This window comes from Malus sylvestris, chromosome 1, assembly GCF_916048215.2.
Source record: "Malus sylvestris chromosome 1, drMalSylv7.2, whole genome shotgun sequence".
Taxonomy (NCBI): Eukaryota; Viridiplantae; Streptophyta; class Magnoliopsida; order Rosales; family Rosaceae; genus Malus; species Malus sylvestris.
In genome coordinates this window covers 3,270,207-3,282,887 of record NC_062260.1, presented here as the reverse complement: position 1 = coordinate 3,282,887, position 12,681 = coordinate 3,270,207, and the positions used below count along the sequence as shown (strand labels likewise).

The window sequence follows — 12,681 nt, the reverse complement described above, 5'->3', positions numbered from 1 at the left end:
GACCGTATATGATCACCGAACGAGTCAGTGAGGTTGCTTACAGGCTTGAGTTGCCTCTAGAGTTGTCTAAAGTGCACAGCGTTTTTCATGTTTCCATGCTCTGTTATTATGTTTCAGATGCATCACATGTGATACCTCCTCAACCATTGGAAATTAATCCATATTTAACTTATGATGAGGAGCCAGTGACGATTTTGGATTGGAAATATAAGGTTTTGAGGAATAAGACCGTGCGCTTAGTGAAAGTTTTGTGGAGGAATCACTCGGTGGAGGAAGCCATCTAGGAGACAGAGAAGCGTATAAAGGAAATGTACCCACGCTTATTTTATAAGTATTAATGGGTTGTACATTATTGTATGGAAATTTCGGGGACGAAATTTTCTTAAGGGGGGTAGGTTGTGACAGCCCGTCCCGAATGTGTATATTATTTTATCCTCGATAGCGTGAAATGACCATTTTTCCCTTGAGCGTTGGATTGTGTTTTGTATTAGTGGGCTAAGGAAAGTGACCAATTAATTTATTTCCTAGCTAATTGTTCCCAATTAGAACTTAGGATTTTGTTTGTTTTTGGTTGGTGACCCAACTAGGACCACACACACCCATACACAAACTCCTTTTGACTATCTCTCTCTCTCCTCCCTCTCGGACCTCTTTCCATTTCTGTACAATTGTACAGAAAGATTTCAAACCAACCTTTACAGGCACAGATCGAGATTGTGAAGGTGGTTTTCATGTTCCTTGCAAGCCCAAGAGTTGATTCATACCCTTAATTGGTCGTGAGAGCTTGTAGAACTTGAATTTCCCGAACTCTGGTGAGAGGTGATTTTCCTCCGACGTTATCACAAAGGTTTTAAGTTGTTTTGAGACCTAAGAAGGTATTATTCTTGCTTTTCTAGCACGTTGGATCAATTTTGGAGTGATTTTAACGTAAGAACACTCGGGTTTATATAGTTGCAGGGTTTGGCTGGTTCCGTCGAGTTTTTTCGACGAGTTTCTGTTGTTTTTAGGTCCCCTAAAGTGGTAAGAATGTGTTCTACTTGTTGTAAGCTTTATTTTGGTGAAAATTTCATTGAATTTGGTTGAGAAATGGAAGAGATATTAAAGTTGAAAGATTTTCTAGTTTTTGGCGATACAGACGGCGACGGCGATGGAATCCGGTGACTCGCCAGAGAAGAAGGCGAATATTCTGTCAACTTTGACGAAATATTCTAATGGCGTCAGGTATCTTTAACGGCATTTTTTTTTATTTAACAGAATATTCCTTAATGCCATTAGGGAATCCGTCAGTGTGCCAAGCACGTGCCTGTGCATGGGCAGTGCGTCTGGCCGTGCCTTGGCCGGCGCGGGGGAAGTCAGAAATTTTTTCTAAAAATAAGGCGATGTTCGTGGGGTTGAGTAGATCACGTTGGTATATTCAAACACCCCAATTGAGCAATGTATGAGAAGTTATTACCTAGTTTTGATTATGTGATTTAAATAACGTTTATATAATTGTTTCGCATATAGGTGAAACCTATCTTGAGGACGAGTGCAGTCAAGTAAGGCTCGAGGGTTACGACCCTTCCACATATCAGTGAGTGGGCTTTTGGTTTTCAATATATACTTATATACTCGGCATTTTTCCCAGAAAATGTGTTTAAATGATATTATGTTTTGAAATTCCATTGCCTATTGATTTATACTTAGACTATGAAACTGTATGGTATATACATATGTGATTCGACCCAGTGGATGCTCAGGTGAGTTGTAGATTGTTATTGTGAATTGATGAGATGTGTTGAGAGCTCATAAACCTACACCCCAATGTTAGTGCTCCCGCCCGTGGTTAGGGCACAGTCCTTAACGTGATGTTCACCTCCCACACCATACGCTCACCTTGGATCCAAGTTAGGTGCATAATCTTGTCGTACAGACCACTATAAGTGGTTTCGACTTGTAGGTGACCTGCGATTATTCGCACAGTCTTCACGTGATCGTAGCACTAGAGCGTATTTATTTACACCTAGTCCTATCGTACAAACCACATTAGGTGGTTCCGACTCGTGTGCAGGCATACTTGTTGAGCTATAGATTCAGCCGTACAGGCCACTTTAGATGGATCCGGCTGATATGTTATATTTCATGAGATTATTTCACTTGAGTTACTTATTTTGTTACTTTGAGATATATGGCATGGTATACTATGATTTCCACTATTCTGAGCATAGTTTTGAGATATGTCTATATATTCTATTTTCTGGGAATTTATATAGGTTTTATGGTGAGGGGTTAGAACTTTTGATAAATGAAATGGTTTTGAAAAGCTTTGTTTTTGCCCACTCACACTTTCTGTTTTGCGCATCTCCAGGTTTTAGGTAGGAGTGCTTGTTGGTGGCTCACGAGGAATTCAAGGCAACTCTGACAGATTATCACTAGTGTAGGACCATCTTTATCCTGCTGGACTGCACTTAGGCTACTTATGCTTTGATTATGTGTAGTCACACTTATTCTCGTCTTGCACCTTACCGTATCTAGTGCTTTAGTTGGTTTGGTTTTATTTATTCGCATTTCTATATATCATTATTGCTTTCGCACTGTGCACATGGCTATGTCACCCTCACGTGACAGCTAGCATGCCTCGATCTAGGTCGAGGTGTGTCATGATTCCTCTTCTTTTTCTTTGATCAAATCATGGGAATGGATTTAGTTACTTAATCATTGAATTAGAGGAAGAGATTAGGTTGTTACGCTGCTTTTAAAATCAAGGGATCTTTGAAATCTAATGTGGCTAAGGTTTATTAGGTGTGTGATTCTCATCATCAATCATATTTGTTTTTAATGGATATCATTCATAACGCAGCTATATGCATGTCGATGTCGTTGAAATCAATAAAACAATGAAAATTTGAAGTCTTACCTCATGTAAAGCTTTTGAAACGTTGATTTCACGTTTCATTTGTCAAGAATAATTTTTTCAATTAACATGTTTGTAGTTTTATTAATTCTACAACAGATGATGAGAGTGTTTTTGAGAATTGAAGAAGATAAATAAACTTGGGATATACATGTGAAAAGTAATTTGGATTTTTAATTTTTTTAAAAACTTATAAGGTCGAAATTGTCATTACATATTAAATATATAAGTTATTTAATATTAAATTTTAATGAGTGATGTATTCAACATATTGTGAGGTGTTAATTAAAAAAGCACATCCATATTGGAAAATGATCGAAGTAGATACGAATGCAAACTGAACAAAACAGCCTGTTCTTTCAATTTTGATCTTGTGCTAGAAATAAATTTAAATAGTGAAATTTTCACGCAAAACAAGACAAGATGAAAATGAAAGGTTGTGACGTTTTGCTCAGGTTGCTCAGCAGGGGGATCCGGGGGTGATCCCAGTCCCCTTCACCAAACCCGGATTACGACCTATCACTATAATAATATTCGATAAGGAAAAGGGTTTCTATACCTATTCCTTATCCCAAATCAAATTCCCAAATCCCAAATTCCCAAATCAAATTCACAAATTCCCAAATCCCTAATATTTCCAAATCGAAGAAATTTTCTTGGTGTTGGGTTTTCGTTTTTGTGGTAATTGAATTCTCAAAGAAAAAGGAAAAAGATTCTTATGGCATTGAAGGACACGTTCTACCTATCGCACGGATCCCCCACGCTCAGCATCGACGAGTCGATTCCGGCCAGAAAATTCCTCCAGTCTTGGAAGGACACGGTCTATCCTCACAAACCCACCTCCATTCTCATCATCTCAGGACACTGGGAGACCGCCGTCCCCACCGTCAACTCCATTTCCGGCCGCCACGACACCATCTACGACTTCTACGGCTTCCCCAAATCCATGTACCAGATCAAGTACCCTGCCCCCGGCTCGCCCCACCTCTCTAACCGCGTCAAGCAGCTGCTTACGTCGTCCGACTTCGGCCCCGCAGCTGTGGACGGTAAGCGGGGGCTCGACCACGGCGCATGGGTCCCGCTCATGTTGATGTACCCGGAGGGAGACGTACCGGTTTTCCAGTTGTCGGTTCAGACAGAGAGGGACGCCACCTACCACTACAACATGGGGAGGGCGCTGGCTCCCCTTAAGGAGGAGGGCGTCCTTATAGTGGGGTCAGGCAGCGCCACTCACAACTTAAGGGCGTTGAAGAGGGAGACAAAGAGCAATGCATGTACCGTCCCTTGGGCTCTCGAGTTTGACACATGGATCAAGCACTACAAGAAAACAACACATCTATCACGACAATTTTACCACGGACTTTATGAGCTCGTTGTAAAAATAAAATTTTACTACGGGCATAATAAGCACGTTATAAAAGTTAATTTTTCATCACAGACAAATTTTAGCCCGTTGTAAAATAACGGTGAATGACCACACGCAAAGTTGCATGTTGTAAATATACTAAGCCACCACGGACAATGCTCGTGGTCAATATTGTTAGTTCTACAGCGCATTTTTGTTATCAACCACGGACATAATGTGTGGTATAATCATACACATAATGAAAAATATTTAGAAAAGACGGGACACCGAATTTTTGGGAAATTTCAAACATCTTTGAGATTTGAAAATTTCACAAACTCTTTAAATCTCCAGTCGCTCCTTTTTATTTCTAATCAAAATCCTATGGCACCAGGGATCCGATCCAAATTAAATTGAATCACCAAATGGGAAAAAAAAAAGGCTCACAAGATAGAAAATGGTGGTTTCCTCTTTCTTTCTTTATCCTTTTTTTTTCTTTCATCCCTTACATTTTATTTCCTCTCATGCCTGGTTTTTCCTAAACCTCATGAATTTTGGTAATGGTTACTGTAGGGGCAAGAACAGCAGCTCATCACTAAATGGGAAGGCTCTGTTGACTGGAGAAGCCGACCTGCAATCAGAGGTCGCCATGGCGGCATGCTTGCCTCCTCCTTTGTGCTGGGTATGTGTCTTCCTTGTGCTACAATCAGGGATCACCATGGCGGTATGCATGCATCGATCCAACATATCATAAGTTATACCAAATAACAAATATAGGGTTATCTAAATTTTACATGAAATGTTAGCCACTTCAGTGCATCAATGGGTGGACTTTTTATGTCTTACAAACTGAAACTTGCAGATTAATTCTTACTTCAGTAGAGTTCGAAAAGGAATTAAACATTATAAAGTATGGAAGCAGTTTGGGTTGCAAAATACGTGAGTTCAGGAAAAGAGACATTATTGTGATGAGGAAAACGTGGAGCAGTTATGTATTTGGAGATAAAGGCAGAGAGAAAAGGGGGAGAAGAAGGGAGACGTGCGGTTTCCCTCCTTTTACATTTCATTTATTTTATTTTGTGTTTTACATATTTATTCATAATCATAATCTATTTGAATTGAAGTGAAGTGATTCTTACCACAATTTTCTGCAATTTTGGTTGACAAAGAACCTTCTGTTAATAAATAGTATAAATTTTCCTAATTATCATATTGATTTCCTTTTCGGTTTTGGTTATTCTGTAATTATTATATTGTAATAAATATGAAATTTTGTTGGTTATTTAGTATATAAATATTTAAATATATATTTATTAAATAGATATTTTTTTTATTTGTGGAAATTGTTTTATAACGGGCATGAACCGTGGTCAATAAATAATTCACAACGGTCGTAACACGTGATGTTAAATTCCAATCTATCACGGGCACAATCCGTGGTTACATTATGTTTGACAATGGGCATAGCCTGTGGTAGAAACTAAGACTTTTTATCACATCCAGATTACTAACGGGCACCGTGCCCGTGGTGGATTACAATTTATCACGAGCATTCACCGTGATAGATGAGCTTTTTTCTTCTAGTGAAGGAAGCTCTTCTGGAAGGAAGGTACGAGGATGTGAACGAGTATGTGGAGAAGGCGCCGCATGCGAAAATGGCGCACCCTTGGCCGGATCACTTTTACCCGCTGCATGTAGCGGTGGGGGCTGCTGGTCCAGATGCAAAGGCTAAGCAAATCCACGACAGCTGGGGGCTCGGTGCTCTTTCGTATGCCTCCTATCAGTTTACATCGCCTTGAACTTAGAACTTGCAGCGCTGCCAGTTGAAGATTGTAATAGTGCATGTGTCTGCCGACGCTGCTCCCGCAGGTCAAGCATGTCAATAAAACTGCTGTGGATGAATGATTGTGTATTAGTGAATATTATGTAAAGTGTGCAAGTGAGATGTGCTTCTCCTTTAATTGTGGCTGAATCTTAATATCACTCAATGGCCTTTGGGATTTCTGCTTAATTTTATTGAGAAGAAACCAAAACTTTTGCTCCCTTTTAAAGAACATGAACACAGTATTCACCCAACAAATATCGTATCCTCAGCGATTCTGTATTACGACTTGCTATAAAATCACCCAACAGACACCGTATTCACACAATGCTGTGGATGTTGTTTATTTATGCAATGGATTCAACCATCCCCATTACCCTTAAATTTATCTGGTTTGCACAAATTGCCTTTGTTGAACCTGAGGTGTTGAACGATGAATCCTTATCATTGAAGAATTCTGAAAGCATAATTCTGAATATGCAGCTTCCTGATAAGCTCCACTGGTACGTAAAGAATGGAGATACGGTAAGGATGTATATGCCCCAGATTTTGATCAAGTACTCAACTGTTTTGGGGATAAGGATATCTGAATAACTTTGTTTCGGGAAGTAAACTGGCTAATAATATCCTAGGAGATATGCAAGTGCATAAATCTTGTTTGCCTACGATGATGAATGCGTATGGAATTTCTGGGTTGGGTTTTATAAGGTTTGTAGTTACAGTGGAATGCATTTTCGACAACTTGTACTATTGACTTACGAAAGTATTCATGGATCTTGGTTACCGTTCATCATCATGTTTGCTTCAAAAAGTTTTGTTATTAATTTTATCCCTCGCGATTCCTTCCATATGCCACATTCTAATGTTCGATTTTAGGCTGTTGTGTGCGTGCATTTTATTGGATTTAAGACGAACTTGGAAACTAAATTTTGTTTTGTGATCTTTCATTTGGCATAACATTTCAATTTTGGGAGGAGAGATTGGATGACTGTTGCACCAAAAGAGTTACCGACAGTGTCACAATTGGTAAGAAATTGGGGCATTTTTTTACCTGACAGGCGTTTCTGTTCCTGAAGCCTTGTGTCAATTGTTTCTGCCACTCAAACTCTGTTTATTATGCAGATAATGGGGTTAAACCCTCCTTTAGAGGTTAAAACAGGCCTGACAAACAAGTTTATCGATAAGGTGTAGAAAAGGAGAGACCAACAGAGAGAGCAGCGGAAAGAAAATGAGTGCAGGAAGTAATAAGTCTGTAATTTGGCGAATAGATTGATTGATTATCTGCTATATCAATTGGCACATATATAAGTATATACATCATTGACTATTGTATATGTTTGGGCCCAAAATATTAGTTTGGGCCGAGTATAGAATTATTCTCAGCCCAGAAGGCCTTACGACAGGGTTCGGTTCTCAGGGATCGGTTAGTTCTGGACCGATTAGGTCGTGGGCTTCCAAATCCGAGTCGGTTATGCCATGCCGCAAGACGAGTCGAATCCTGGTGCAATGAGGAGTCTCGGCAAGATCAATAACCCGGAAGTGAATCCGGCTCAATAAAGGAATAGGTTCACAATTATGGTGAAAGTAGGACTAATCGGGTGTGTTTGATCAGGAGAAGGAGTCCTAATCCGGGTAGGGTTTTAACTCAACCTTGAAGGTATCCGGTGCTATAATAGAGGAGGCTGTGCATCATTCAAGCTCCTCCAATTCAACACATAACTGCCCTGCGCAAACTCTCTCAACAACTTTGAGATTTTTATTTTCTCTTTTCGCTGACACATCTTCCGTTGGCATCAACAGCACTGTGAAAGCAACCGGTGACATCTTAAGTCAGGATAGATAGCTCTGTCACCGTAGAATCAGTCGGTCTCGCAGCATCTTCCGTTGGCATCAACAGCACTGCGGCGAGGACGGTTGGTTACCTATCCAAGTCTTGGTCGAGAAGGATTTCCGAATCCTTATTGACTGAGGTCATCTCATTAGCCTTCTTGGCGAAGTGAGGTGTTACAGTTTACTGAACTCGGCGCATTGCACGCCGAGTGATTTTATGATTGGATACTCTCAAGTGGGATTTAGAGTTCGGCATTTAGACGGCCAAACCACGTTTACTATCAAGACTTATATTCGCTTTGAGTATTTGTGCCCTTACACTTTGGTGTCGATTTGGCGTGAGTTTACTCTGACGAATAACATCACTGTGACCTAATCCGACGACGGCGATTCGTGAACTTCGTAAGAATAGTAGCCTTGTCTTCAGGTTCGAGAACCCAAGAGGCCGAGACGTGTTCCTTCCTCAGTCGCAATCGCAAGACGCAGAAGTCAGTCGCGCGCCCAACGCAACATCAACAAATTTACTTCTCAGCTAAGCTCGGCCGACGAGTTGGCACGCCCTGCATTCACCGAAGGACGTAGTTAGCTTATAGATTACTCGGCCTGCGCGCCACGTAGGTTTGGTAGTTTTTAGGGTCAACATTTTGGCACGCCCAGTGGGACCCAGTGCTAAACTACGAAGTTCATGCCAATTGAAACACGATCTGTAAAAAAGAAAACAGCTATGGGAAAATCAACAGTCGATTTACCAATTCAGAATATTAGACACAGTGTGCCACAGGCGCAGAATCCCATCAGCGTCGTAACACTTGAGTCCACGAGCGCGACTCGCCGAGAAAGGGAAGTTAATCTCGGCGGTCAGTTTCGCAGTCTTGAAATCCCCGACAGGAACACCTGCGTTCCCAATGAAGGGATAATAGAGGATTGTGATGAGGATGGTGGCGAATGATCTGATCCACCAACAAGGTCGTTTCTTCGAAAACGGCTTGACGAGCAATTTCGGACGGTTGAACAGACGTTTAGTCGAGGAATCGATAAACCTCATGACGTGATACGCAATACCAGTGAGGCACAAACCAGATTACTCGAAATACTGGTTAGTAAGGTCAGCGACGGTAGGACTTTCGATCTTGCCCAGCATTTGCCACCGAGAAATAATTTATTACCAAGTGCACCGGCCGAGTCAATCCCTGCTCGGCTCAAACCAATTAACTTGGAGAGAGGAGGAGGATCGAATAGTAGGTCAAACGGATCCGACCAGAGAGTGGAAGCAACACCCGTCGATATGACCGAGGTCCAACGGATGATCGATTCGGCCATGAAGAAAAGGCCGAAATTCCCTAAGTTTATACATCCGTATCCAGCTTATGTGGAACAGTTCGAATACCCTAGAGGTTTCAAAATCCTGGATTTTAGCCTTTTTTGTCGGAGAATCATCCTTATCCTCGTTAGAACATGTAACTCATTTCACCACGCAATGCAAAGACATCAATAGCGACTTTCACAAGCTGCGCCTTTTCAATTTTTCGCTGACCAGTTCAGCGTTTGCTTGGTATATCAACCTCCCACCGAATTCTGCCCAGAGCTAGGAGGAGTTAGTCGAGAAATTTCATGAGCAGTTTTATCGGGCGGGGATGGAAATGTCAGTATCCTCGCTAGCAAGGATGGCTCAGGCATCCGACGAGTCACCAATGGATTATCTTACCAGATTTAAATCAGCCAGGAATTGGTGTCGAGTACCTCTCCCCGAAGTCGAATTCGTTAGACTTGCTCTGAACGGTCTTGACGTCGAATACAAAAAGAAATTCTTGGGGGTAAACTTTCGAGATATGTATGAACTAGCCCAACATGTCGAGCGGTATGATTATTTGCTCCGCGAGGAAAAGATTTCGAAAGCTCCATCTCGAGGGACGATTTACAAGAATCCCACTGTCAATTATGCATCGACCAAAGATGAATGCGTTAGCGTGGATGCAGCTGAGATAGTGATAGATAAGCCATACGTTTGCAAGGCGCTGACTCAAGTTGACTCTAAGGAAGTCAAAACCCACTCGGCCACTGAAGAAACACTGAAAACGTCAAAAGTCTATACTTTTGATATTACAAAGGCCGATGCAATTTTTGATTAATTGTTATCAGCGAGGATCATCAAACTTCGGCCTGGGCATAAAATTCCCAAGGCCAAAGAGCTTAAAGGAAAGATATATTGCATCGTGTTTCAAGATAACATCCAAAGCTGGATTGATAATGGCAAACTTAGATTTCCGGAGAAGAAGATGAGTGTTGATACTGACCCATTTCCCACGGCAACAGTAAATATGGTAGATGCACACCTACCTAAGGACAAAGGAAAAGGGAAGGCCGAAGCCGTTACAACGCAACACTTTCTGAATCAGAATCCTTGGCCACGTTTCACTGTCGATTTCCGTTCAAACAAACCACCTACAGTTCTAACGAGACCTGCTATTGTTAAGCCTATGACAGAATACAGCACTGACGAAGAAGGTGGGTCGGCGCTGTTATGCAGAAAGTGTAAAGCAAATGTCAATACCGAGCCAAAGGAAAAGTTATCTCCGACTATAGTGGAACAACCTACGGCCTCAACACAGCAAAAGGTGCTCAACGTAGGCCAACACCAAGGAGTTTTTTATAGGCTCGGCCCTAAAGTACAGGTGGAAGAAACACCTCCGGTCAGACGGCGCATTGATTTTGATGCCTCGTTTTATGACGAAGATTATTACGTCTGTAATTCTAGCAGTTCAGAATCATCGAAGAGCCAAAAAAACTTTCAAACCTCCCGAACCTCAGGACTAGCGTTGGTATACGTATCACTCTTCGAAAGGTGTATACACCGCATTGTCCAAATCTCAGAAACATCGGCACCAAAGAATAGACTGCATGGCGCGCCGACGGGGAGCCCAAGAAGCTTCGGTCCCTAAATGGCGGCCGAAGGAAACAGTTGCCAACGATGATGAACGACCATCTCCAACTATTATGACAGAGCTAGTTCAAAGGAAACGGCTAGTCAATCGAGATGTTGAAACCATATTTGAGGAGGCTGATAAACGGATCAAACTTCTTCTTCGGCCCAGAGAAATGAAGGCACGCTTCAAGCATTTCAAGCAAGAAGCTGAAAGCAAACTGTCCCCGCCAACCACACAAGAACCTTTGATCAAAATTCGACGGAATTTACATCCACCATTTCTCGGGGAGGCCTTGGAATATATGCGAGAATTTCATAAAAAACATTCGGCCAACGATCTATATGGTTTGCCGAAAGCGTGTCAAGATACAATCGATCTCGTCCTCACTTGCCCGGATGCCGAGCGAATTATTCAGAAGACCTCAGACCTAGGATTGAAAGCTAGGTTCCAGCACATACAAGAAGCTCGTGTTCTTGGCTTTGAAGTCGACCCATATACTGATATCGATACAGCCGACCTTCCTTTTTCCATCGAGGACCTTCAATATTTACGATACCACTTCAAAGTTTTTTCGGCCGTTTCTCTCTTCGGCCTCACGGCCGATGAAATAACACGAGTTGCACAGTTGGATGCCTATCTCGACACCAGGGATGCCCGTATAATGTACCAATAGCAAGCTCGTATCTTGGCATCAATCCCATACATAATTCCGATTTCAGACACACCTGTGGCACCTCCACAGAACAACCAGGCTTCCGAAGAGACACTGCGGGAACAAACCAGTGAAGAAGGAGCAGAAGAGTCTCTTAGTACTACTCCGCCGCAAGTAGACGTCGCAGTCGGTGACCAGGAACGAGAAGAGGCGGAAGAGGATGATGGTAACCCAATGGGCCCTGGTCCTGGATAACATGGAAATAAGCATGGTTCATGTTTTACCCACTGATTTTCAGTCAAGCACATCTCAACCGAATTTCCTCGATGGTGACGTAATCACCGAGGAAGCCGGTCACATTGATTTTGTAACTGCTGCTGACGAGAAGTCGACAACAAAAGCTGACAACCTCAAGCAGCTTTAGCCGAATTGTTTCCTCGCTCATCATCGGCCAAACTTCATCATTTGAAGCCATTGTATGTAACGGCCCATATCGAAGGGTATCCAGTCTCCAAAGTTTTTGTCGACTGTGGAGCCACTGTTAATATCATGCCTGTAACCGTCATGAAGGCGTTACGTCGCTCCAATGACGAACTTATACCCTCCGGAATCACAATGAGCAGCTTTGTCAGAGATAAATCCCAAACAAAAGGGGTGCTTCCTTTAGCGGTAACTATCGCCGGCCGTAATCACATGCCGCCTTTTTTATCGTCGACTCCAAGACCGAGTTTAATGCACTGCTCGGTCGAGACTGGATCCATCAAACCAGCTGTATTCCTTCATCATTGTATCAAGTCCTCATTTTTAGGGACGGCAAATCGATCATTGTTCACCCGGTCGATAATCAACCCTTCGACGCTAACATGATCCAAGCACGGTATTATGATGACCATGTCGGCTATATCACCCTACAGGGTTTCAATGATGAAGGACGGCCGACTCGGATTTCTGTTCAAAAAGCTATCGACGTTGGCACCGAAACTGTCCACCAGGATCCGGCAAGACTCGGTTTAGCTAACTTCATCCCTGACCCCGATGTTTGACACCGATCGGGAAAAACGTCGGGTTACGGTTTCATCTACTATGGAACGACCGCTGGCTCATTGGTATACTATATCTAAACAACCAAATTCAGGCGTTAACCTCGTCGAGTTCCTCGCCGAAGGAGATAATGGTCCTGTCTTATCTCTTGACAAAATTCAAGCCACCCCGGCC

At 42.3% G+C, this 12,681-nt stretch overlaps 1 protein-coding gene across 1 annotated transcript; it reads left to right on the top strand.

Annotated features, from left to right (window-relative positions):
- Window positions 1–3,330: 3,330 nt before the first annotated feature.
- LOC126622009 (extradiol ring-cleavage dioxygenase-like) lies at window positions 3,331–6,281 on the top strand. Its single transcript, XM_050290683.1, has 2 exons — window positions 3,331–4,205; window positions 5,825–6,281. Exons 1-2 carry the CDS (start codon window positions 3,612–3,614, stop codon window positions 6,035–6,037), a joined length of 807 nt encoding a protein of 268 aa, XP_050146640.1. The 5' UTR covers window positions 3,331–3,611; the 3' UTR covers window positions 6,038–6,281.
- Window positions 6,282–12,681: the final 6,400 nt, after the last annotated feature.

Bases quoted from the DNA above. Each gene is read 5' to 3' on its own strand.
- LOC126622009 (XM_050290683.1), top strand. From the start codon at position 3,612: ATGGCATTGAAGGACACGTTCTACCTATCGCACGGATCCCCCACGCTC. The intron at 4,206-5,824 runs AAGCACTACAAG...TTTCTTCTAGTG, and splicing joins TCGAGTTTGACACATGGATC to AAGGAAGCTCTTCTGGAAGG.